Consider the following 26,594-nt stretch of genomic DNA (forward strand, 5'->3'; position numbering starts at 1 on the left):
GCTTCCTTGTGCTGGGATTTTTATTTTTATGAAACATGATTTTTTCAAACCACTTTTAAAAAGAGATACATGCATATGAAGTCACGGAAAAACCTTCATAATTCATAAAAGACCCTTTTATTGTCCATTTCAACATTTTGTATTTCATTGTAATTATTGTTGAGCCTACATGTGTGTAATTTTATTTTAAATGTAGACTAATTTGGAAAAATGATTGTTAGTGTCTTGACCTATTTTAAATAGATTCACTCTTCTTTTAGAGTCAAATTTAAAGTTCTGGAATTTCCCTGTATAATAATTTAAATATAGATCATAAAAGATCTGTTTATTTGCATTTTAAATATGTAACAAAAACCCTTAAACTGTTTTTATAGAAAAAATTAATTGGAAAAGAAAATATATTTATTGTACTGTATTAATATACTATTATATTAATATAAGTTAGTTAATGCTTTTTGAAATTTCTGGGGGGAAATGTTTTTATAGTATAATTTTGTGTAATATTTTCATATAAAATTTTTGAAATTTAGAAAAGTTTTGTTAGTGACACCTTTTAAATTATACTGCCTTATTTTAAATTAAGACGATGACGTCATACTGTATATCGAAGTACAGTAAAGTACAAATCTAAAACAGATGTCCTGTCAATTTGCAGTAAAACTCTCCGCCAGGGGGTGATGCGCACAACTCAATACCGTACTGTATTATAGCATGACTCGTACTGTAAAATAAAAATAAAACAATGTACATATAAAATTAAAAAAAAAAAGATTCTAACCTGTAGGTCCCCTTGAGGTATTACAATGCAGAGAATTAAATTAAAATGCGAAAACCAACCATGACCGGACGTCATTGGAAGCGGACCTGAAGGGCCCAGCAGGTAAGATGACGTCACAGCGCGTCGCCTGAAGAGAAAAAAAGGCGGGAGGGGGGCGACAACAACAACAATGGTGGTGTTTTTAGTTCCGATTATTTACAACTTGTTGTCAGATCCTAGTGACACCCCCTAATCGCCTCAGACCTCCCCCACCGGTTACTTCTTTCTCCTCATGGTCGTGGAGTCCGCGCGTAGGAGCCGAGGACCAATATGGAGCGTGTGCCTTTAAGACTTGAAACTGACGCCCTGTGTTAGCCCACACACACGCACACCAACACACATCCACTGTCCGAACCGAACCACTCGAAAAGAAACGACTTCTTTCGGCATCCTGGTGAGTTTTCAACTATTTGAAAGCCTCGTTGCGAGCGCACGTTGTGTTTTGAGAAGCACCAAAAAAAAAGGAAAAGTTACTTTAAGTGTGAGTGGGGAGAAAGGGCAAAATGCAACATGTTGGCTTGGAAATCTGCGAGACTGAAGCTGATGTTGCCAGATGTTTATTGTTGTCCCTCTTCTACTGCTAGCACTGCTACAAATACTTCTTCCACCACTACAAGTTCTCCTGCTAGTATTACCTCGTCTTTTACTATTTAAGTTGTTTATAATGCTCAAATGTTACCTTCACGTTTGAAATAAGTAATTGTTCTTCCAAAAATGAAGTCGAGAGAGACTGTCCTTAAATTCAATCCTGTCCATTAATCTCTCAATTTATGTACCGGTAACCTCTCTTTGTCTGTCTATCTAGGGTTGGGGTTAACCTAACCCTCACCAAACCAAGGCAAAGTGTGGCTTCCGGCCCGGTCACAGTGACCTTGAAATCAAAGTAAAATGTAAAATATGAGTTGCTTTTATTTTGAAAGTTGTGCTATTATTTTTATGTGCACACGGGGGTGGTGGTGGGGGGTGCTAGCAAGAGCTACAACTTGCTGTGCAGTTTTGCCAATTTAGCAACCGTTTTGCTCTGTTTTGTGACTTTACTTGCAAAACATTTACAACAGTGGTCCTAATTTCACCAAACTTTTGATTTCTTGCATGGTGGAGGGGAGAGGGCCAGGAAGATTTGGCCTGATAATGGCAAATTTGAGTTTCATGTACAGGCACTGTAAATATTGGATGTATTGTAAGTCATCACTATGTCATTATGCATCACGGTCAATAATATTTCACTTCACACTCATCTTTATATTTGAAATTCCTGAAAGTCTAATATGGGTTTGCAGTTGGTACACAAAGTTAAAGGGAGAATTTTTATTAAGATTACATTTTAAGGAACACTTATCATTTTTTTAATGTGCATTTTCTAAGTATAACAATTCATACTATATGGGAACACAACAATAACAAGACGATATGCACTTTTGAAATACAATACAAATAATACAGACCACGCTAAGTTTGAATATTTGCTTGGCCCTTGGCAAGTGTCCAGTTTTTCATGTGGCCCACCCCTAAATTCTAGATCAAGTCAAATATTGCATTCAAGGAGTCTGAAGTTTTTCTCTTTATGTCTTTCCATCTGTTTATCTGTCCATTAACAAGAATTAAATCTAATGTTGCCTTCAGGGACCTTGTGAAGTCTCTCTACCTACCCTAATAAAGTCTAAGGTTGCATTCATGGACCTTGTTACTGCATTTAAATGCTTAGTGTAATTGTCTCATTTGTCTCAGTAACTATCCATCTACCTGTTGTTCTTAATTAAGTCTACTGTTGCCTTCAGGGACCATCCTCATATAACACAACAGGGTAGGAGAAGTTGTTGTCAGGTCTTAAACTAACAGCCCAGTCCTGCCATCACAGAATCGCTTTATAGCAACCCCATCCAAGCAAACGGCAGAAAAAGCTGTCATTCCACACTTGTTGAGATTTCTCCCGCCTGTGCCGTGTCGTCGCGGTAGGTGTTCCAGTGCCGCGCAGGCGAGCCGTCAGGATGAGGCCTGGTCAGCTGATCCATCCCGCCTCTGCCGCCACCACCACGCTCCTCTTCCTCCTCTCGGCGCTGTCTCTCACCTCCGGCTGCAACAAAGCTCTGTGCGCCAGTGACGTCAGCAAGTGTCTCATCCAGGTACACCGCAAATCCCAGTAAAATAGAGCCCCTTTCATGATGAGGTCACACAAAGTCAGAGCAGGAAAAAAAGCCGGCATCTGGTGTATGTAACATTGTGACAATTGCTTTCGACACAACACAGCGAGTGCCAGCTGTTATGGAAAACCCTTCCACACGAGCAGTGTTCCGCCTCTGTTATGGATGTGAAACCTCAGAGGGTGGAAAATTGCCAGATGAATAGAATAATAGTCGGACAGAAATAATTACTGTCAACAAAACAGGGCAGAAGTAAAAGTGAGTTGCAGCAGATGTTTCCCACTTTGATACGCCCTCACAAGGTGGAACATTTCCATTGTCATCTGTGACATAAAATTCTAATTAGGGCTGTCATTATCAAATATTTTTTAACTTGACTGGTTAGCAATTTTTTCAAAATATTTTTAATCAGAGATGGAAGTAAACTTTTCTCAAGTGATTTTTATTTTTGTTCTAATTCCGAATCTAATTTTGAAAATGAATTTCTTTTGACGTGACATGGTGGGAGAAATGAGTGTCAGCTGTCACGGAAAACGGAAAACACAGACAGTGTCCCACCTCTCTTGCGGCTCTGATACTAGTTCAGAAGGCAGAAAATTACCCGTGTCTGGTGTGAGATATAATATGCTTGTTGGACATGAACTGTAACTTTCAACATAAGTGCTACTAAGTTTGGATGTAGAAATTTGCGAGTGTCTGTCGTGACAAATAGAATAATTGCCCAGAAGTGAGTGTTAGGTGTTTAATAAACTTTGCGTGCCTGTACTGGTATTATTCATACGAAAGAGGCAAAAGAATTTGCTCAGAGCTCTTCCTTCCATGCTGTTATTGTCGGAGCGAGGAGTAGACGTAGCTCAACTTGTCAGAGGTCAATCTTTCCATGGCAAACATGTGAGCAGCCAAATAGTCGCGCCCTCCATTTTGCCGCTCACATGTGCCAGCCGTGACGGGACTTAGGACCCAGCAACCAGATGGAATGAGGAGAGCTGGCTTTTGAGCCAACATCACTTCCTGTGTGCCACATCAATGTGCGTGTGTGTCAAGATCCAGCGCATGATGGGACAACAATTGGAATGAGCTGATGTCATCTTCCTGCATGAGCTGTTTGCTTGGTTTTGTGCCACCTGTCACGTTGAATTTGCTCAGATTAGACTCCTGCTGGTCTGTATGTTTGTGAAAGAGCGAGACAGACAGTCTGAGTGTTCGAGAGTGAGACAGAGAGTCTGAGTGTTTGTATAAGGGGTGCCAGGCTCGAAAGAAGCGGTTCCTCATCCTCATTTACGAGCCAAAATTTGCATTTTGCGCTTCATCAAACCACATTGAACATACTGTATATGAACTTTCAGAGGCTATTTTCAAACCCTCCAAAAATGGGTTGTCGTTCTTAACTTCTGGAAAAAGACTCATGACTTTGCAACAGTAGGAACATGCGGGTGCGGGTACGAGGATGACGACATTCAAGAGCCGCTGTTTGAATAAAACCCTTGCTTCAGATCCCCTGGGATTAACCTACAAAAAAATTGCTCCTCAAAAATTGAAAGGCGTGTGTGCGTGCGTGTGTGTGTGTGGAGAGGGCCTTTGAAATAATAATCACGTTAAATCACATTCCCAATATTGAGGCAAATAAATCTTGAAAATCCTTCAACACTCGTGGTGTCCATATTTTCAGCCAAATTGACAAAACACCCTCACTTCCATCGCGAACTGTACTGTGTCTCTCTGTCTAATGCCACAAGGCTGACAAGCTTCTCATTTGTTATATTTACGAAGCATCTTTTGCCGACTGTACTGTTTTGGTCTTGGCGGAGGTCGGCTCTTGTAGTATTGTGACATCGTTCACTTTGAATGAGAGCGCTGTAAATATTTGGATGTTAAAAATAGTTGGCTGCCGCGTTAGCGCTGAGGCTAATTGAATCTGTCAGCGCCCAGTGGAGCCGATGTTTTTCGAGCGCCTCCAACCAGCCGGCTTGTTTTTCCTCTGGATTCATTTTTGTCCCAATCCAAAACATCTGCAGCCCTGCTCTCCCGTCGCGGCTTCCAGGTGGCTATTTTTTTTCCTTCTTTCTTTCTCTTTTTTTTTTTTTTTTGGGTGCCTGATGAATCATCACCCACTGCGGCAGCTTGCGCGACCTCGCTAACACCAAATTGCTAGCTGTCAAGAGGTGAGAGCTTGATGCCTTGTTCCACCGCCTGCTTGCAGCTGCAGTCCAGATGCCTCCCAAAGGGAAATTAAAAACACTTTTAATCCAGGAACAGCCTTAATTTGCATGTTACGGTAAAACCCGGCAATATTTTAGTTCGCATTTTTTACTTTTGACTTTCCAATTCATTTCTCATGACCTGTGGAGGATGTCACCAAGGAAGTTTTGCTGCATTTGGATGTGGGCTTTCAAAGTTAAAGACCAAAATGCGATTTCATGAAGCCTTTATTTTGAAATTCCAAACCCCATAGATCATGCTCATATTGCCTGGGTGACATCTTAAGCTTTTATTGTGAAATAAATGTCATCTTATTGAATCTTGTTGAGCAATCTCAGCATTCATGAGTATGACAGCAGTATGCTTATAGTTCAATGAATCGTCATTATTCATAGGTAAGCTTTTATTTTGAAACCCACATGGAAGAACAATTTCATATTGCCTGGGTAACATTCAGAGCTTTTATTTTGAAATCCACCAACCAGCAGAATGCTTTCATATAGCGTGGGTGACATTTTGGGCTTTTACTTTGAAATCTCCTCTAGCAGAACCTTGTCACTTCCATTTATCCTCACAAGGGTCGCGGTGGGTGCTGCAGCCCATCCCAGCTGTCCTTGGGCAGTAGGCTGGGTACACCCTGAACTGGTTGCCAGCCAATTGCAGGGCACACATAGACGAACAACCATTCGCGCTCACACTCACACGAGGGACAATTTGGAGTGTTCCATTAACCTGCCATGCATGTTTTTGGAATGTAGAAGTAAACCGGCGCACTTGGGGGGAAAAACCCCCACACAGACACGGGGAGAACACGCAAACTCCACACAGGAAGGCTGGAGCCGGAATCGAATCTCTCCACTGTGTGGCGGGCGTGCTAACCAGTCGACCACCGTGCCGCCCCTGAGTGATATCTTTTATTTTTAAAAAAAAACCACAATGAAGAAGATTCTCATATTGCCTGGGTGACATCTAAGGCTTTTATTCTGAAATGCGACATTACCTTAAGCAGTGTCCTGCTTCTGTTACGGTTCCGACATCACCTCTGAAGGTGGAAACCGACCGGGTCATCTTCCAAATGGTTTGCTCACAGATAATTTGATCAAGGGAACCAAAACAGAAGCTCGGTTCGAGAATGTTAGAGAGGCGGGATAGAAAGAGTGGGTGAACCTTCCAGAAGATTTAAGCGCCACCCCCAAAGTGCACCCCCTTCCTCCCTCACCTCCTCATCTTGCTTTCTTTCCTACCCGAGGCAGAACAGAGAGCACATTCCTCCGAGTCAAGGTCACCGCGATGAGGGAGGCGGGAGAAAGAAGTTGGGCGGGGGAAGAAAACACCTGGGAAACAGTACATGGCTACATGTTTCCCCTCCTTCGCCCCTCACTCTGCCTCTGCTGCTCAAATCTGCAGAAGCCCTGTTCCAAATTTGGAAAGTTGCATAGTGTTGAGGAATGAAAACAAAACGTGCAAAGAAAGAACAGGCAGAGGCTCAGAGCTCAAGCGAAACAGTTGATGTCACAATACAAGCCCACCTCAGTTTGGGAAAAAGAAGCATGTTCAAGTAAGCCAGTTGTGGTCCCAATAAAGAGGAACCTGAGGCTCAGAGCTAATGCTAACCAGTCAGAGTGATGTCTAGAAATATTAGCATGAAAGTATATAAAAAGGAAGTGTATTCACAATTCAACAGTCTTTACTCAAAGATCAGCTATGAGGAACCTGAGGCTCAGAGCAAAAGCTAACCAGAAAAACAGCGGCCTCTTGATTTTACTTGAGAAATCTCAGCGAAATAGTTGTCAAAAATTCATTCCAATTGCCAAATATGAGGAAGCTGAGACTCAGAGTTGAACATGTCAACATTCAAACAAAGCACAAGCCAAGTAGACGTCCCTCCCCCCATTTACGCTACATATACAAACACGACCCCTCCACCTCTCCTTGGGCAAGTGCAGCCAAATGACTCGACTTGGCTCATGAGCGTAAATGTTGAGTGCTCGGTTCCCTCCACCGAACAAAGATGAGCTGGAGCTGCTGTTTTCTATTCAACTGCTGAACTGCTACATTAAATCCTGGGGCCAATTTCAAAATAAAACCTGTGCTGACATCTTGGGCTCTGTTGGAGCATTTGGCTAGGTGGAATTTCAAAATAAAAGTCCGTGGAAATCACATTTGTAGCCTTGGGCAGCAGCTGGACTCAAGATGTCACTCAGGGAATCTGAAAGCATTGTTCTGGAGTTGATTTCAAAAATAAAATCCCAAGAATGAGAATTCTGTTGAGAAGGAATTTCAAAATACAAGCTAATTGAAAGAACATTAGACTATGGGACCCATTTCATCATAAATACTTATTAGTGTATTTCCTGATTGGCTGGAACAAATCAAATGACACACGGTGTCCATTTTGGCTCTTGAATCCCAATTTCCTGTGTGTTTTGTGTTCAGGAGTTATGCCAGTGCCGCCCAACCGACGGCAACTGTTCATGCTGCAAGGAGTGCATGCTGTGCCTGGGCAACCTGTGGGAGGAGTGTTGCGACTGCGTAGGTGAGCGTCCTGCTGATAACTCCGCTAAGTGTGAGAAAGGGCATATATATCTGGAGTTGATTTCAAAAATAAAATCATATATATATATATATATATATATATGTGTGTGTGTGTGTGTGTGTGTATATATACTATATATACTGTACTGTCAAACGATTAAAATATTTAATCGCGCTTAAATGTATAAGTGTCATAGTTAACTCATAATCGCAATTAATCAACACATTTTTATCTATTCTAAATTTCGTTTGATTTCCTATTTTTTTCCCATTTTAATGCTCTCATCATCATGGAATCGCGGATCAGTTTTCTTTGTGCAAAATGCAAATATTTACTGAAACAACAATTTCGATTTTCAATCTTACATTAACATTTTTCACTTGGGTCAGTTATTCAAACTTGGAGCACATTTTATTATTTTAGAGCAATGTAGCATCTGCTGTGACGTGTTGCCGCATTAATCTCACAATAAAAAATGAATCCCGTTAAAATTGATTTAAATTAATGCTGATAATAACGCGTTAAATTGACAGCACTAATATATTTATATATATATTTTTCCCTTCTCCCTATGGAGATTTTTCAAATGTTTTTAAACTTTTATTTAAAGCACGATCTATAGCCGATGTCTCTTATCTTAATATTTCCAACTTTTTATGTAATACTTTTCAAGAATTAAAAAAAATAAAAAGTCATGAGGATTTGCTCCTAGATGATGACAATTAAAGTTATACTAATACCATTGTGCAATTGTATTCAGGGATGTGCAACCCCAAGAACTACAGCGACTCTCCGGCCACATCCAAGAGCACAGTAGAGGAGCTGCACCGGCCCATCCCATCGCTTTTCCGCGCCCTCACTGAGGGCGACGCGCCCGTCAACATGATGGTGGTCTCCTTCCCCGTGGCCGAGGAGCTGTCCCACCACGAGAACCTGGTCTCCTTCCTGGAGTCGCTGGACGGCCCGCACCAGAACGTGTCGGTGCCCTCCAACAGCATCCACGCCAGCTATGATGCACAAGGTGAGAATTTTTCCTTGTGACTTCATCCCCTGATGAAATATTAACAAAATAATTACAGATATGGAAAGCACTCAGTGAGGGTTTTAATAGGACGCGTTAGTCAATGGGGTTTGTTGTGAAATTCATTTTGACATTTTTACATGATAAAATGGACTTGTTTTATCATTGTGTCATCTTAGCAGGACATGTTGACCTTTTTTCGTATTGAGTCAATGATTTTCTTTTTTTTCCCCAAAATTTAATTTTTACCTGCGTTGTAGTTAATGTTCATGCAAAAAAAAATTCTTATGACATACAGTATAAGTTGGTGAGGTTTGTTGCAAAAAAATATTTTAAAAACTATTTAAATAATAATATTTTCCCTGGCTTCTTCTCTCAGAGAACATGTGCACGGTGGTGTACTTTGACGACTGCGTGTCCATCCGCCAGTGCAAACTGTACTGCGAGTCCATGGGGGGCTCCAAGTACCGCTGGTTCCACAACGCCTGCTGCCAATGCATCGGGCCCGAGTGCGTCGACTACGGCAGCAAAGCCGTCAAATGCATGAACTGTCTCTTCTGAGCCCACCCTTTCCCTGATCCGCTCCACAGGACTCCAAGCCCCTTTTCACACTGCCATTTTCCGCCTTTTCACTGTCGCTCTTCTGTCTTATAAGGGCAGCAACGCCCAAAATCGGTTGCAAAAAGTCAACCCAACAATTTCCAACCCAAAGGAATTTTCTGATGTCACTTCTCCCGTCCTGTTGCGCTGAAAGGATTTTATGCATGCTGACAAAGGATTTTACGCATCACACCAGACACTGGCAATATTCCGTCTTTTGCAGGCTCTATCAGAGCTGTAATAGAGGCCAGGTGCCGAAATTCTGAAAGTTTACTCCTCAACACTTACTTTTCCCGCCCGTTTTGTGTTGAAGGCAACTGTTGCTGTCTGACAACTGTTTTATACATCTGAAAATCGGATAGCAGGAGTATGTGTCGTGTGAAAATCCACGAAGTCGTGTAAATATCCCGCCTTGGCCAGGTTTTGTGTGAAAAGGCAATGGCAGATAAATATGGGGTCTTTTGTCACATAGCTTTGATGCAGCAATTTTGCTTGAATCTCTGTCTAAAAGACAAAGCCCAATGAATACTGGATATTTGGTTGCCTCTTGATGCAGGAATTGTGCAGGATCTCTTTAAAAAAAAAAAGAAGGGAAAAAGATGAAAATGTTTGACTCTTACTGTTATTGTTCTGGTGCAGAAATTCAGCTGACAAAGATGGATAAATTCCAGCTGTTTCTGTCATGCCGCCAGTGGAGGAATTTTACAGGAACTTTGTGTAAAAGCCCCCTCAAAAAAAAAAAGGAAACAGATAAATACCAGAGATTTTGTTGCCGTTCAGATTCAGTCATTTTGCATAATCACTGTGCAAAAGGCAAGGGTAAATTAAATTTGGTTCTTTCTGTTACAGTGCTGCTGCACTGCTGCCGTTTGCAATGTCTCTCTGTAAAAGGGGAAAAAAAGAAATACTCAATACTTTTGTTAACACGCCAATGCAGGAATTTACAGAATCTCTGCATAAAATCTGAAGGCAGATGAAATTACCGTCCTTTGTTTTCTGCTCAGATGCTGGAATTGAGCAGGATCTCTGCCTAAAACACAAAGGCAGACATTGGAAAATCTTTGCGATTACTTTGCAACAATCTCCTTTTGCTGGGCTCCGCGTCATAAGGCCAAGTCAGTCCAGTTACGTTCGTTTCTGTTGCGGCGCCATTGTACATGTCATGACTGCTTCATCATATTGCCGCCGTTGCCACGAACCATGCATCCATCGCTGCAAATGTTTTTAGTCTGCTGTTGTCTTCCACTGTATAGTTTTCTAGTCGTCTTTATTTTTGCCTCGAGTTGATACTGTCTGATGTCTAACTAACTATTTTTACATGCTCCAATCCTCCCACTTCTCCCACCAAAATAAAACCTTTTGGTTTGGTGACGTGGACTTCAAGACTTCACGCTGCAGAGAGTGTGTGTGTATATGTGTGTGCGTGTGTGCGCGCGCGCTAATCTTAGCCGTGCGACAGGAAAGGCAGGCATCATTCCCGCACAAACAAGGCTGTCATTATGTTATTCTAGTCTTTCTGGGGTCGCAGGTGTTCCACAAGCAGAGGAAGGGAGGAAGTTACTCAGTGCCAGTGCCAATGTGCCCACAAACCATCTTTTGTTGCAGGCGGAAGGCAACTTCTATGCCAGAGAACTCCATGGGACCCTGTTCTGGTCACTTTGAACTGCCCCCCTTAAAATCTCAATTCTCGAAGTATCTCGAATCAATTTTTGGTCCTCGGTCCTACAGTGCAATTTACACGGATTATTTTGAGAACTAAATATCAAGGGACACTTCATTAGGTACACGCTCTATTCATTTTCTATGGTGCTTGTTCGTCTGAGGGGAGGCTAAACTGGAGAATATCCCAGACCCAGATGAGAAGAAGGCATGTGGCATTATTGATTGCCACTGAATTGCAGGGCATGTAGATAAACCTAATGTGGACAAGTGCGACAGAAAACGGATGAATGTTTTTTTTCCCTTCCCCGAGACTTTTTGAGTGTTTTAAGCCATCTAGTGGATAAACGTTGTGACTGCATCCCACGGCAATTGTCTCGTATAATAAATACAGTACAGAACTGCACTGTAGTATTAAAATTGAACACTTTTTAACCTTGATTTAGGTCAATATATTATTTCTTCAAATTAATTTGTTAAATGTAAACAACTTTTTTCTACAAAAAAGCACATCTTAAAAACAACTTTTTTTACTGTCTTTAAAATGTTCTCCAAATATGACTTTCTAAAAATATTTCATTTTCAAAAAAATATTCAGTTTTTTTGTCAGATACATATGAAAGACCTATATTTTTTCCTAACATAAAATACAGAACTTTTCAACTAATTGCTTTTTCAAAAATACATTTAATTCCTCGAAAATATCAATCCGAAAAGTGTATTATTGTCATATTTACGACTTGGTTTTAATATTCGTTTCAAAGAAAGCAACTTCTTTCCGCAAACAGGACTTTTTTTTGCAACTTTTCTCAATTAAAAAATAGGCAAATGTTTTTCTCGAAGATATTCAACGTTTTCTTGAATACAGTATGACTTTTTCTGAAGAAAAAAAATTAAGAGCAAAACATATGCAACATGTTTTCAACATATCGTCCTAAAATTTTAAAAGCGTTTCTCAATTATATTGAACGGTATTTTCAATTCCCAAAACTTAAGAAAAACGGGCGAAAGTTCCCGAAAAGCAATGCAAAAACTATTCCGGACCCCCCCCCCCCCCCCCCAAATCTAAACGAGAAACTGGAAAAAAATTAAGTTAAAAAACACACACACACACAAAGGGAAAAAAAGAATACTGTATCATGAAAAACAGAAACAAAAAACGGAGCAGAAAAACAGTTTTGCTGTTTGGTTTGTTTGCCCCCCCAAAGTATTTGAGGATAAGACAGACACATTTGACAGCAGAGGTGAAACTTCGCTTTTAGTCAAATTTGCAAGACGTTGACCAAATTGAAAACCTGGATTTACTCATTTTATATTTATATTTATTTACATACTTTTTGTCTTTAACTTCCTCCCTTTCATAATTTTGCCGCTGTAAATTGGGAATTTCTCCATTGTGAGACAAACAAAGGTTTTCTTATCTTAAATTTAGGACTAGTGGTGCTTGTGCACATGCGCATGCGTTGTCAACGCAGCAACAACCACGTGGTCACGTGACGCTCGCATTTCCGACACAACATTACAATACACACTCGCGTAAGCAAGCGCTCCTGGCCTCTTCCTCCCTCCCTCCGCTCTTGGCTCGCTCTCGCTTTCGGCATGGCGGATGGCGAGAGGTCCCCGCTCCTGTCCGATCTGGGTGATGGCGCACCGGGCAGCGGCAACGGCGGCCTGTCGCCCGGCGCGGCGCCCTACGGTGTGGGCGGCAAGCCGCAAAGTGAGTAGCCTCCTCGCCGCTGCCTTCGCGCTCACCATCCTCCGCCCCGACTAGCCTATGCTAACAGCCAGCTCGGCGCTGTGACAAGTGACGGAGAACCGGCGCATCGTGCTTGTTTGTACCCCGGGAGAAGACGTCGGTTATCGACTGTTCCTGGAATGAATATGTTGTTTTGACTGTATTTTTCCTCTAAGGACCTGAACGCATCACTACAGCTCAACAGCTAACCACTCTGTTGTAATAGCACGAGAGCTAGCGGTTGTTATCAGGCCAAAATGATCGCTGAGCGTCAACTTAGCGATTTATCATTACCACGATTATATTACGATTCATGTAAAATGTATTGGTTGCGTTTTAAACGCTCGTTGTCGTTTAGTTTGAACACAATTAAGCTAATAGTGCTGGTTCATTGGTTAGCAACCGCGAGAAACACCTGTTTTGATTGACACGTTCCGCGGCCAATCGAAAGGCTGGTAAAGGGCGGGTCTAAGCAGCTTTCTGGCCAGTGAGAAGCCGATGAGGGAGAGGTTGCGTTCAAATGTCACGTTTCTGTCAACTTTAAACATCCGTCTTCTAATGTATTCCAACGAATATTTACTCATTTCTAATCAAATCAGTGACCAAAAGTAATAATATTTAGCGAACCTTGTTAAATACGAATGGTCTGAATGCGCGAATCCCTCCTAGCTTTCTCAGACTGTTTCCGCCTTAAAGCTAGTTAAACGTCAACTTCGCAGCTCATCATCAAGGGGACTTCGCTAGGGTTTATTTGGAACCTTCTGGTGACATTTGAAGAGCTTAGCATCGCTTGTTTGCACCAGAATTAACGTTAATGAGCTGTTTCACTGGCGAGCAGCGCCTTTGATTGAGCCGGCCTGGCTGTCACACGGCGCAGCTCGGGGTCAAGCTAAGCTCTGGCCAATGTGCGCTCGATGTCTGAGAGTCAGTTCACGTCCATGTAATGTTTAATTTTCTTTTAAAACCTCGACTAATTGGATATTTTATCGCAAAAAATACTCATTTTAATCCAGTTAGTAATATACAGCAATATAAACCATGCATTTCGAGCAGCTTGATGAGTTTGATATCCATCCAAGCATTCCAAGAGTGTTTTCCTTGCAAAAGCTGCTTTCAGAAAACAGAACTCGAGACCAAATCTTATTAGCTTGTTAATCATAAGGAGGTCTCTTGTCATGGGAACTTAGACTTCGTTTTTTCCCTTACAGCCCTGTTGCACAAAAACCATTGTTTGGCACTCCTGTGTACGACAACTTGTATTGGAATTTTTACGAGAACCAAGGAATGGAATTACATGAATAAGTCCTTGTATTATGAGCAAAAAATGTAACTTCAGAGAAAATTTATATATATATATACACACACACACACACACACACACACACACACTTTCACAAATAGTACTTTTACAAGAATAAAGTTGACATTTTGTGAGAATAAATAGTGTCCATAATTTGACGAAAAGTTGTGGTAATATATGAGGAATGACAGCTTATTATGAGTATAAAAAGTAACAGTGTAATTCTGCAATAACAAAGTTGAAATATCACGGGAATAAATGATTTCAAAGAATTCCGCAGAGAAAGTTGTGAAATTACCAGACTCAATTTGTAATATGAAAAAATGTAACGAAAGAGACGGAGGTAACATTTTATTTCACAAGAAAACAAACCAAACTTTCCCCAAAAATGTAACGTTTTTAAGAACTCATTTGTAATTTTTATTTGAATTGATTTGTAATTTTGCAGAGAAATAAGTTTGAATACAATGAGGATGCTGGTCTGTGTGCAAAACATTAAATGACCAGTTACCTCTTTCCTATCAGTTGTTTTATGGGGTTTTTGATTCAGTAATAAATAGATGCTCATTTTTAAATCCAGATGTGGTAAATGACTCCATCTGCAGTTTGGCATATTTATCATCATTATTGTGTTTTGTTTTGTTTTTCCCCAATTGAGGTTTCCCACCCTTCCCCAGCCCCACGCAGCCGTCGGTGCTCCTGGGTGAGGACCCGCCTCCGTACTCGCCCCTCACCTCGCCTGAGAGCGGCAGCGCGCCCGTCATCAGCTGCCGGGTGTGCCAGAGTCTCATCTCAGTGGAGGGAAAAATCCATCAGCACGTGGTCAAGTGCGGCGTGTGCAATGAGGCCACGGTACGTTCCAAACTCCCTCCCAAGAAAAACACATGCGGCTAATGTAAAGTCAATTAATCCATCCTGGCTCAGACTGTCGCCATCGTAAAAAGCTTCTTTAAGTGTACTTACTTCAAGTAGTACTTCAACCTCCTTGACTCATTCACTTCACTACCACTGGTGGAAAAAAAAAAGAAAACAAAACAAACTACAAGCAAAACTAACAAACTACGTTTGCAGTCTTTTTATGTTCTTTCTGAGACATTATTAATTAAAAATATTGATTCATTTTTGATTTAAAAAAATGTATTTATCTTATTACATAATTGGTTAATTTATCATAACTGATCAAATAAAAAAATATTAAACAATCTGACACATGGGACGGCACTGTGGTCAACTAGTTAGCATATGCAGGGGTGCAGGGTTCGATTCTGGCTCCAGCCTTCCTGTGTGGAATTTGCATCACCAGTTCCTACGTGGGTTTTCTCCGGGTACTCCGGTTTCCTCCCACATTCAAAAAACATGCATGGCATGTTGATGAAGCACTCGAAATTGCCCCTAGGTATGATTGAGACCGCGGATGGTTGTTCGTATATATGTGCCCTGTACAAATTAAATGGCTTTGCCCAAATAAAGATGTTAATAAAAAAAGACTTGATGAATTTTTGTGAGGGAAAATACAGTGGCCTCGTTTTGCCTTGGTGGAGGTCTGTGCTCCACTGCCTATCATTGTAGTCAGGCTTGCAAGTGAGGTCCTGCAGTTGAAGGCATATGACTTGTATGTGATCTTGTGTGCAAATTCATCAGCCACAGCATGCTGTGGGAACTTTGTCTGAGAAGCTGCTCACATGATTGCATTGTTCAGGTTGGTTTCTGTTGCCCTTGTGTTTATTTATTTATTTCACTGCACTGCGGCAACAAAAGAGCTCAGTTTCCGTCTGAGACGCCGGAGTGTGAAAATCCAGCTTTCTTCCAACACAAATACGATAAATACTTTTTTTTTTTCTTGACACATTGTGAAAATAACATTTTAAGTGTTCAACAAATGAACCTAAATTGACCCGTCAAACCGCATGGCTCAGCCCGCGTGATGTTGTGATTCTGATGTACATGTGAAGTGGAGAGTTTCTTTTCTGTGCGCAGCCCATCAAGAACGCGCCGGCCGGGAAGAAGTACGTGCGCTGTCCCTGCAACTGTCTGCTCATCTGCAAAGTCACCTCCCAGCGGATTGCGTGTCCCAGGCCCTACTGGTACTTGCATGACACACTCCATGACACACCATGTGTAAGTCTGAGAGAGAGTTAAAATGTTTGTAAGTATGTGAGACAGACAGTATGAGTGTGAGACTTGAGTGTGCGCGCTGCAGAGTGCTGATGTTCAAAATTGCTCACTCGTTAGGACAGCCTCAGTATGACAAGTGGGATTTTTTTTTAATCTCGATTGGTGTCTTATTTTTGCTCTGTGTGTGTGGTTGCAGTAAGCGAATAATCAACCTGGGTCCGGTCCATCCCGGTCCAGCCAGTCCCGACCCGCAGCCCGCCGGGGCCCGTGTCTCCTGCGGACATTGCAGCAACACCTTCCTGGTACGCCTCCCGTCCCCTCTTCCTTTAAACACTTTCATAAACGCTTTCATTCCCATTCGGTTCACCTCGTTATGTGAGTTAGCTTAGCATCATCATAATAATAATCATTTTAAAACATGATTTTCAAAATATAAATAAAATTCAGAATATTGATAAAAAAAAATAAGAAGATACCTTTATTTGTCTCGCAATGGAGAAATTCGCAATTTACAGCAGCAAAATTTGGAGGGAAAAACGTGAAGTATTTGCATGCACAAAATAAATAAATAAAAATGAACTGTACACAGAACAGGATGCAATATAAAATATAAGTACAACATCTATAGTTTTTTTTTTTTAATAGAAAAATACAAAGTTAGGTTTTTCTAATGTCCACCCATCCATTATCCGAGCCGCTTTCGCTCAAAAGTGTCGCGGTCTTGCTGCAGCTTATCCCAGCCGTCTTTGGCCAGTTGCTGGGATACACCCTGAACTGGTTGCTAATTGCCGGGCACACGTAGACAAACACCCTTTCACTCTCACAAATACACCACACAGTGTTCAAATAACCTACCATGCTTAAATCTGCATTTACACCAAAATGTAGGGATTCCACAAAGGTTGTTTTTGCAGTATCTTACAAACTAACCCAACAGCGACGCAAACATGACTCCGTCCTTGGTCGAGGTAATAAAAAGCGTCGAGTGAGGCCACTTAGACATTAGCATTCAGCGAGCCTGTGCCTGTCCGAGTGGGGAACACAAGTTCTAATCTGTGCTGTCGCGTGATCTCTTTGTCACCTGATAAACTTGTCTGTGCTGCACATACCAATGAAGAAGAACAATGGCTATGTGTACCTGTTCCTGTACCTCGTCTAGCACGTTCTCTAGTTAGCGGTTTTTTTTTCTTCTTCTTCCCCCCAGCTGTACAAAGCTAAATACCATCATTCCTTCTCATTCATGCAGCAATTTATCGTCCACTTGTCCCCGCGGCTGCTGGCGTCCTTAATTTAACGGCCTCCAAACTGCCGCGGCAAGGACTTCAGCCTTTTATTTTTTTTTCACCGCGTAATTAGCGAGCCAATACTTGCCAACATTTCTACGAACACCGATGAGGATTTGTCTTCATCTAAAGTGATATAATGCTTAGTTTACGTACCGGACTTTACTCAAGGCCTCTTTTTTTTTTTTTTTGTCATGAAGGGTTACACATTACTCCCCCAAGGCAAGCACTGTTAACACAGAATGTCTGGATGCTTTATATCTTCATATAAATAGACGACACCTTTGTATAATCAAAACAACCCGACCGACTTGAAGTGATCAAGAAAAGACGCAGTGTAGGGAAAAATTGAGAGACAGAATGCTTTGTGCTTGCAGTGGACAGAGTTCACAGACCGCACGTTGGCCAGATGCCCGCATTGCAGGAAAGTGTGAGTAGTTATCTTTTTTTTTCTTCTTCTTCTTCTTCTTTCTTCCTAAATTCTGAAAATGTTTGTATTTTTCATCAGGTATTTTTCTGTTTTGTTTCTTTTCTAGTATTATTTTAGTTGATTTCCTAATATTGTTTAACTAGCTTTTTTGTCTCCTTTTTCTTTTTTCATATATTTTTCCTTGTCTTTATTGAATATATTATAGTTTTGTTTTTTTTATCCCCCCCCAAGTATTTTTGTACATTTGTCATATTCTTCTGTTTTGCTGTTTTTTTCTTTAAAAAAATAATATTTTTAAATAGTTTCATATTTTAAGTATAAAATTGTTCTGAATATTCTGGTACATTTTTGTAATTTTGTGACATATATTTTTTATTCTTTTGTAATAATGTTTTTTTCCCATTATTCAAAACTTTTGCTGGGGGATCCTGTAATTCTGATTTTTTTTCTGTTATTTAATATATTTGTATTTTCCTACTATTTTCTCTCATGTTTTTTTTCTATTTGTGTATTGTCCAACTAATATTTCTATTTTTACGTAATGCTATGGTATGTTCTGTGTGCATCCCAGTAGTGTCAGGGTCTTATAATGCCAACATTATGTGATATTGTGCTGCACTTTTCCTGTTGCAGTGCCTGGAATTTGCAAGTTAATTTGTATGCGCCATAATTTTTAGCCCCATTGAAGAATCTCATTGTTGTTGGGGGTTTTTTTTTCTCTGAGACGGGTGTGGGCTGGGGGTGTACTGTCCAAATGTCTGTTTTGCACAGATAAGATCCTTTTATTGTCATCTCAGGCCAACAACAACAATATTTTTCAATAATCATCATGGAAGAATCAATTTTGCAAACATCCTCAACTTCATTGTCACCCTCGCAGCTCCTCCATTGGTCAGCGGTATCCCAGGAGGCGGAGCTTGTGGTGCTTTCTGCTCTGCTTGCTGTTCTGTGTCTCTACTGCTGGTCTGATTGTGAGTAAAATGACGCGATCATGCCAAGGTGTATGCTGCTTTATTTTGATGATCGACTTTGCCTTTCTAAAATGGTGTTTAATCTTACCAGATTTGGACAAGATGTGCCGAGAGAATCTGGTTTTGGATGCCTTATGTTTTCAGCATCACAGACGTGGGAAAAAGTGTAAAAATGTCTCACAGTGTAAACAAACAAACAAAAAGCCACATTTTGTTCCAGTCTAACCAGAATAAAGCCCAGCAAATGGAAAACAATTGAATGCATTCATTTTGATGGCCAGCAGAGGCCGTTAAAGGAGCACAAAGGAGCTGATTTGTTCTCCCCCCCAAGCTGCTGACGCGATGCAGCTTCCAATTGCACAACTAATTGAAATGTGCTTTAAAATCATATCCGTAATCCTCACTGTAAGAGCCGCAACAGCTGTACTGCGCTTAGTTTCATCATCAAGTGGAATTCTGGTGGCGGGCCTTCTAATTGGACTTGAGCTTGACAAACTCATGAGAAGTCCTCCTGTGCTCAGTCAAAATCCTTATGGAACGAAATATCCAGCAGAATTTGGAAAATGTCAAACTGTTGGACAAGTTTGTTTTGAAGAACCCTTGGCAATGGCCAAAATCAACTTTTTAAAATTGAGATTAAAAAAGTCAGACTTTCTTTGTTTCTTTTGGGGTATTTTTTTTCCCAAAAGTTTGTTTGAGTTATTTTGTTAGTTTTCATTATTATTATATTATTATTTCTATTATTACAGCAGAGGTCGATATAAAATTTTGCTGTGCTCATGTCAAGCAGTTTGTTGTTTTTTAAACAATCTCGAGAACGCAGTTGCCTTAATGGATGCCTGGAAATGGCCAAAATCGCCCTAACTTGGCAGCTACCAACCAAAATGGCAGACCTCCTGTGTCTTTTCCTGCTTAACTTCTTTTGACTTATTGGGCAGGGGCAACTCATGATAGCTGTTGCTATTGAATTTCACGTTGGTACGGGCATCTTCCTGACATGACACCCTTATCTCTTTAGGCTGGCACGTGGCTGAAGGCTGAAACTTACCCTGGCATCTATGCCTCATGGGCCGTTCTCCTCCTTCTGGTGTTGGGGACCCTGGCGCGGGCCTTCTACTGGGCCTGCATGCGGGTCAGCCAGCCTCTCCAGAGTTTCACATAGATCCCACCCCCCAGCCCCCCTCAAAGCCCAACCCCTCACTCTCTTCCCAAACCCTTTCCCAAAATGGCCAGGCCAGTGGATGAATGGCTTTAAAACAAGATAAGAAATATTTATTTCACTGTCATGTGGCTACTTGCTGTACTCATTTCCTTCCATCTTGCCCTTCTCAGCTTCGTTATTTCCGCGCCTTGAATGAAGCATTTAGCATTTTCTAAACCAGCGACATTGATGCCGCCGCCGCCTTTGTGAATCAAAAGGATGAAGGAAGCATTTGAAATGTTTCAACGCATGCGAAAATTCACCCCTCCCCAAATCCCTGAGGAGCGACTTTGATCCTCAAAAAGCGACACTAATGGAAGGAATTTTGAGCATAAACAAAACATTTGACCAACAACAAATTCTGGATTGCGACGGCCAAAAGTTTTTTGAAGCTAGCTAGCAATTTTTACAGGAAAAAGTGGTTCTCGCTAGTCCCAACAGCTTTATTTACTATTACTAGAATAATGCAAATAAAATAAAACTACTGTTTTTTTTCCCCATTTACTGTAATAGCTCATTGCTTTCTGAAGTGTAGAATAAAACGTTAAAATCCCTGCTTTCTGTGAACGCACCACCAAGGGGACCTTAAATTTTTAAGCTGAAGGAGAAGAGCTTCCTGATAGGTCACCCGTCAAGGGTGGGTGGAACTTTTTCGAAAAGAAAGGAACTGGCCACGTGCTTTACAAAAGATCTGATCGAGAATTGTAAAAAACTTGACTCTAATCGCAATGTCGCTTTTAACTCGTTTACTGTATGTTTTCACGAAGAGGACCTAAAACGGGGCTAGCTTCCGCTTTGATGCGATTTATTTCGTGTGGTTGTAAAGGGTGTATACCCATGGTAACTACAATCAAAAAAGATGAGTCACTGCCAAGACTCATCTGACAGTATATTGCAAAAATGTCACTGCGGCTTGATGTTTAGCGATGTTAGCTTACCCTTTGAAATCTATTATTTTGAGAAGTTGTGATGGTAACCACTAGTACAAGAGACAACTCGGCTCTTTTATGTTTTTTATGAAAAGATCTCTCGGTGGGTTTGATCGACTCTTCACTGTATTTGTGATTTTTTTTCTTTGTTTTTTTGTAAAGTAGTTAAGGATGCATCCATGGCAAACACGATCAAATTGAGAGACGAGTGGGGTCATTGCTTTTATGAAAAAAATCGCCGGACGTTAAATCAAAATTTTCCCATCACAATGTCGTTGTGTGTTCATCACGGTTACCTTAAGCTTTCTTAAAAACTATGGAAAGGAAATTGCATGAGAGAAGCTAGCTGCCACGTTGACAGCGCTTATTTAGTAAATAGGGAAGGATTTATCGCCATGGAAATCACAATCAAATGGCAAGATGAATCAGTTCCATTGCCATTTTATAGAAAGATTGCTGGGACAAAAAAAAAGATCAAATTTTACCCTAATCTTTATGTCGCCATGTGCTTAACTCGACTCTGTCGAGTTCGGCAAAATGAGGGTAGCTTTCGCCGTCAATCGACTTAAGTTGTATTACCATGGTAATTATGATCAAAATGAGACGAGCCGCTCGGACGTTAACTCGTAAAAATTTCACCATAATCCCAACATTTAATTATGATTGTTTAGATTTGGCAATACTAACCTCCATTATCATAAATTCTCAAACCCTTTGATGAAGAACATTTTTTCTTTTTTAAATGTAAATATTTGTTTATGCTTTTGTGACAGTAAGTGAATAAGCCAATCACTTGGAGCAGAGGGATGTGGAAAAGGAACACTAAAATTGTGATCATTTTTACTTCTGTTACATACTGTATGTAATGATTTATTTATTTTTGGGGGGAGGAGCTACTAACCTCATCAGCCTGAAAAACACACACAAACAAATACATGCTCACAAACACACACCAAGCACCTTACACTGCAACGATTATTTATTTTTACACTATGTCAAATTTTGCGCTGAATTCTCGATGACTATGATAGAGAGAAAAAGCCTTAATGTTTTATTGTTTTTTCAATCATGTATTTTTTTTTAAAATCTGTTCTCAAATCAGTGCAGTAATTTGGATTGTGTTTTAATAAACAGGTTAATTGTTTTGCGGCCTGTTTGGGGACCAGTTTGTGATTCACGGACCACGTGAACCGACAGGCCGCCAAATAAATGTGTCAAATGCTAGTGTGGCTTTTTTTTTCCAAAACGCGTATGCATATAACTGGGTAACATGTCATCACTTTACAAGAATGGTATGATGCTAGTTCATAAAGCTAACATTATATGTAGTAGTCCAAAAAGCCATTGGAATTCCTTGGTGTGTAAGCAATGTCATGTATGAGGCATCAAAGAATATGCCCTTGTTAGCAAAAAATGCTAAGAGAACCCTCAAAATAACACCTTTCTCCAGACAATTATGCAATGTATGTTTGTAAAATAGTGCTGTTGTTAGCTCAAAATGCTAATATTATGCGAGACAACCTTTGTCTCCTCCAAAATTGACAAAGTACGAGTACTTCTATTAAATAATGCTTTAGTTTAAAATCCTATTATGCTGTGTGGTCAGCTATAGGCCGACCGCTGTCACTTGGTCACACATTCATCTGTAAGAAATTCAGAATCTGAAAACTTTATTTATACCCATGAGGCAATCTCATGTTTTATCGTTAAAATAATCTATGCTGTTGTTAGCTAGTTAACTGAAGACAAAAGAATGTTATAAAAATTGCCTTCTGCCAAATAAGCATCCATGTGTTATTAGTGAATAATGCTACAGTGGTTGTTAGCTCAAAATGCTAATATTATTTTTTGAAAAACACACCTATGGTCTGATGTATTTATAGTGGTGTTATCAGTTTTAAAAAAATGTTATGCTGTAGCCTGTTAGCCAAAAAAGCTAACGGAACGCTAATTTCTCAGAAATTCAACATGTGTCTGTTTTACCCATAAGTTAATGCTACACTAATGCTTTTTTTTTTTTACGTTGAAATAGACTTGTTCTTTTTCCATAACTTTCTTTGGGTAAAAATTTGAACAGAAATTTCATACATCAAACATTTTAAGATTTCTGAAACGTAAGGTCTTTGTGCCGGCACTTCTCGGGTTCTGCAAGGATGCTTTTTTTTTTTTCCACCCTTTGTCTTTGCCTTTTTTCTTTTTTTTTGTTTGTCCTGCCAGGATACAAAAGAGACGAAAGGTTTGGCACCAGAAAAGCTTTAAAAGACCACACGAGTCCCCCGAGAGACACCTGACCCACCGGCGAGCCTTTGCAACCTTCTGAGGACGTCATCGTGTTTTTATGGTACACACACACACACACACGCTTACACTTCATTGTGACTTGCTGCAGGTCTTTTTCTTTATTGTCCTTTTTATTGACTTAATTTTTCACTCGTTTCCTTATGTGGCCTGTGGGCGCAAGAGTTTTGTCTTTGTCATTTGTCTTCATGATGGAGACGGATGACTGTATCACACCAATGTGGAGGCACTATATATTATCGTTAATAATATAACCTAAATATACACAGTGGTACCTTGACTTTTAAAAAAAATATTTATTCAGGTGCCCAAGTTCAAAACTCAGTTTAGTCATATAAAATACATTTTCCTTGTTGAAATGAATTAAAATCTCATTTATCCGTTACAGTCCTGAAAAAAAAGTTCTGGATTTAATAAGGAAAGGTAACACAGTATTGTGTAAAAAATATATTTTTAATGACAATCTTATGAAATAAGAGGGTTTTATAAAGTGTACTATCAGGTGTGGTAGGGTTGTGATTTTAGTAATTGATTGAACTGTTGATTAATTGATGAATCAGATTTATTTATATTAAAAATAGGACATTATTTCAAATTGTCAGTTTAGAAAATGCACAATTAGGATTCAGTTCCTGGTTTGGTCTGTACCATGTCAGAAAATAGGCAAAAATGTTGATCATTATTTTCCAAAGGAAAAGCAAGTGTTGTGTTTTTGATTCAACACAAAGCTATAATCAGCATGCTTTCATGGAGGCTCCAAAATAATTAATCGACTCATTTGAGAATCAAGTAGTTGTCGATTAATCGTTGCACCTCTGAAGTGTAGTACTCATACGTTTGATGTGTGCCTTTGTCGGGCGTGGCCTCGTGAGTGCTCTCAGAAGCTGGAGTTGGCTTGGCCGGTGAGTGTGCGTGCGACCGTATGGATGTGAGTTGTAACCAGCCTGAGTCAAATCTGAATGTTTTCGGCAAACAAACAAAGTCTTGGACAAGAATGATACTCCAGGACTTGATTTCTATCTCTCTTCAGTCGCCTTTCTGCACTCTGCTTCCATTCGAGTTGTCAAGCGCTAGTGTCACTTTTTCTCACACGCACACAGAAAAGCCTCCATCCCGCTTAAACGCTAACTCGATTTGACCCTTAAGACCCGTTGCAGCGTGACCCTCATCTGCTGCAATACCATCATCCTCTTCAACACACACACGCAACGTGCGCGCACACACATAGGGCACAATGTGTTGCGTTCATACATAGAGGAAATGACATAAACAACAGAGGGAATGAGAGGGAAAGACAATATGTGCCAGTGTGTGTGTGTGTGTGTGTGTGTGTGTGTGTGTGTGTGTGTGTGTGTGTGTGTGTGTGTGTGTGTGTGTGTGTGTGTGTGTGCGCGTGCGCGCGTGTGCGTGTGTGCGTGCGTGTGCGCGCATGCGTGTACATGATAGGATTGAGATGAAGGGCAGGATGAGGATGAGTATAAAGAGCGCAAGGCTAAGCACCAGATTAAATCGAGCGCTCATCAGCCGTAAAACAAACAGTTCTTTTAGCGCAGGATCAAATCCAGACTTATCCCCCAAGTGCGCGCACGCACGCACGGCCAGTTTGTCACAGTTGCAGTAATAATGTTGACTAAGGGAGACAAGAATTGTTTCAGGATGTCGCCTCAGACATTAGTCTTGTTATTCCCACAATCCCTTTCTTCCTGGTACAATATTGGGATTTTATTTTTCTGTGCCAAGGAGATAAAATTTTCTAATTAGCTTCCAGAAAAAGTTCTATGGAGAGGAGGGCAGATTTTTTTTTTTAAGCACCCATGCATATTGGTGGTGCACCATTTGTGGATTCACCTATTTGCAGATTTCTCCCCCACTATCCGTTGAAACTCTTGCTTATTGACAGTTTTTTGAGTCAATACCTTGAAACTTTATTTGATTTTTTTTCTTTTTACATGGCAATTAAATGATCATTATGGGTCCACTATATTTGTATTTTCAAAATGTTGTAAAATTGCATTAAATCTAATATCACTGGAAAATAAAACTAAAATCTGCATATTATTGACTTCATCAAAAGTGCCATGAAAATGAAATCCTTCCCAAAAAAACGTGAGTAAGCAGAGGGTGGAGTAAAAAAAAAAAAAAGTTGAAAAAAAATTCCAGAAAAATACCACAGCTAAGCAAGTGATTCCGAAAATAACTGCAGAATATGCGGTGACCAACTGACATCATAGTGATGATGTCATGTCTATAAGGCGGACATCTATAGATGTGTATGTGCGTATGTGCTTGAAGGTGTGTTGGGTTTCAGGTTTTAGGTTTTTTTTGTTGTTTTTTTTGGGCAAATGACCCCTGAGCTGCTAAAAGTCAATTAACCACATCCATAATTCATGTGTGTCTGGCAGACTACGTGTGTTTACACTGGAATTAAAAGCCTCTGGTGTCAGCTCACCAAACTCAGACTACCAATATAAGTTAGTGTGTGTGTGTGTGTATATATATACAGTATATAGAGAGAAAGAGAGTATAAAATCTTTCGAGTTGTTTGTATTGCCACGGGCAAGTTCTGTTTTGAAATTCCTTTTATAGTGTTTGATCACTTCATTTGTTCTACATCACTAAAACGACACTTGTAAAAATGACTTGTTCATTTTTCACATCCATGTCAGGTGTTGCCTTCAGGGGCAATTTGAAATTAGGCCTGTCAAGTCACCCATCAGATTTTTCCATGTTTTACAAATGTCATTTATTTGAAAAACATATTTTGAGACTGAGCTTTGCTGACCAAACTAACAGCATAACGTCGTTGTCCTGTGAAAAACGCGTATGTCCGTTTTTGTTGTCTTTTGAAGAATTTTATGTTAACGGAGTGTCCGCGTTTTGGACTTTCTCAGATTTTCACAGGACATATTTGCTTGTCCTGTTTGTTGTTGGGTGCATATTTGTCATATATTAAACAAAACCAAAAAAGTTAGGTAACAGCCTTAATCTAGTCACCTTACTCAGTTATTATGCTAAAGCTAAGCTAGTCCCCATTAGCCAAAATGGGCAGAAAAAAAATCAAACCATTTTGTTACGGTACTTGCAAAAAATACTCAATATGAAAGCAAAAAGTGTTAAATTCACCCATCTAAATTCTGTGTTGCCTAAATGGGGAATTTGAAATGACAAGTTTGCGAACCATCGACAGCAGATATCGAATTCAAGTGATGCGTTCAGGGACAGTCTGAAATTGCACTTTTTCCTCATACGACAAGCGTTCCTTCTTCTTTCTGTCCATCCATGGAAACATGCAAGTCATGTGCCACCTTCAGGGACAGTCTGAAATCACATATTTTCTGACATTATCTATATTCTACAGT

At 40.3% G+C, this 26,594-nt stretch overlaps 2 protein-coding genes across 4 annotated transcripts; both read left to right on the plus strand.

Annotated features, from left to right (window-relative positions):
• Positions 1 to 937: 937 nt before the first annotated feature.
• Positions 938 to 10,685, plus strand: twsg1a (twisted gastrulation BMP signaling modulator 1a). Its single transcript, XM_086130090.1, has 5 exons — positions 938 to 1,211; positions 2,774 to 2,940; positions 7,594 to 7,693; positions 8,454 to 8,714; positions 9,094 to 10,685. Exons 2-5 carry the CDS (start codon positions 2,806 to 2,808, stop codon positions 9,273 to 9,275), a joined length of 678 nt encoding a protein of 225 aa, XP_085986216.1. The 5' UTR covers positions 938 to 1,211; positions 2,774 to 2,805; the 3' UTR covers positions 9,276 to 10,685.
• Positions 10,686 to 12,446: 1,761 nt separating this feature from the next.
• Positions 12,447 to 25,340, plus strand: pip4p1a (phosphatidylinositol-4,5-bisphosphate 4-phosphatase 1a). 3 transcript variants are annotated; one of them, XR_015102925.1, is made up of 9 exons: positions 12,447 to 12,690; positions 14,667 to 14,860; positions 15,986 to 16,092; positions 16,320 to 16,425; positions 17,784 to 17,836; positions 18,717 to 18,807; positions 19,826 to 19,939; positions 23,155 to 23,278; positions 24,682 to 25,340. XR_015102925.1 is itself a non-coding variant. In XM_086129997.1 (8 exons), exons 1-8 carry the CDS (start codon positions 12,573 to 12,575, stop codon positions 23,194 to 23,196), a joined length of 825 nt encoding a protein of 274 aa, XP_085986123.1. In that variant the 5' UTR covers positions 12,447 to 12,572; the 3' UTR covers positions 23,197 to 23,351. The 3 variants fall into 3 exon arrangements, 2 of the variants coding, with proteins under 2 accessions (XP_085986123.1, XP_085986124.1); XM_086129997.1 differs by lacking the exon at positions 24,682 to 25,340 and having other exon boundaries at positions 23,155 to 23,351; XM_086129998.1 differs by lacking the exons at positions 23,155 to 23,278; positions 24,682 to 25,340 and having other exon boundaries at positions 19,826 to 22,161.
• The last annotated feature ends 1,254 nt before the right edge of the window (positions 25,341 to 26,594 follow it).

This window comes from Hippocampus guttulatus, chromosome 14 (genome assembly GCF_054856545.1).
Source record: "Hippocampus guttulatus isolate MCC_2025c chromosome 14, RoL_Hgut_1.0, whole genome shotgun sequence".
Lineage (NCBI taxonomy): Eukaryota > Metazoa > Chordata > Actinopteri > Syngnathiformes > Syngnathidae > Hippocampus > Hippocampus guttulatus.

Excerpts from the sequence above, each read along its gene's own strand:
- twsg1a (XM_086130090.1), top strand. The coding sequence starts at position 2,806 with ATGAGGCCTGGTCAGCTGATCCATCCCGCCTCTGCCGCCACCACCACG. Across the intron at positions 7,694-8,453 it reads GGAGTGTTGCGACTGCGTAG|GGATGTGCAACCCCAAGAAC; the intron begins GTGAGCGTCCTG and ends AATTGTATTCAG. Across the intron at positions 8,715-9,093 it reads CGCCAGCTATGATGCACAAG|AGAACATGTGCACGGTGGTG; the intron begins GTGAGAATTTTT and ends TTCTTCTCTCAG.
- pip4p1a (XM_086129997.1), top strand. The coding sequence starts at position 12,573 with ATGGCGGATGGCGAGAGGTCCCCGCTCCTGTCCGATCTGGGTGATGGC. Across the intron at positions 16,093-16,319 it reads GCGTGTCCCAGGCCCTACTG|TAAGCGAATAATCAACCTGG; the intron begins GTACTTGCATGA and ends GTGTGGTTGCAG. Across the intron at positions 16,426-17,783 it reads ATTGCAGCAACACCTTCCTG|TGGACAGAGTTCACAGACCG; the intron begins GTACGCCTCCCG and ends TTGTGCTTGCAG.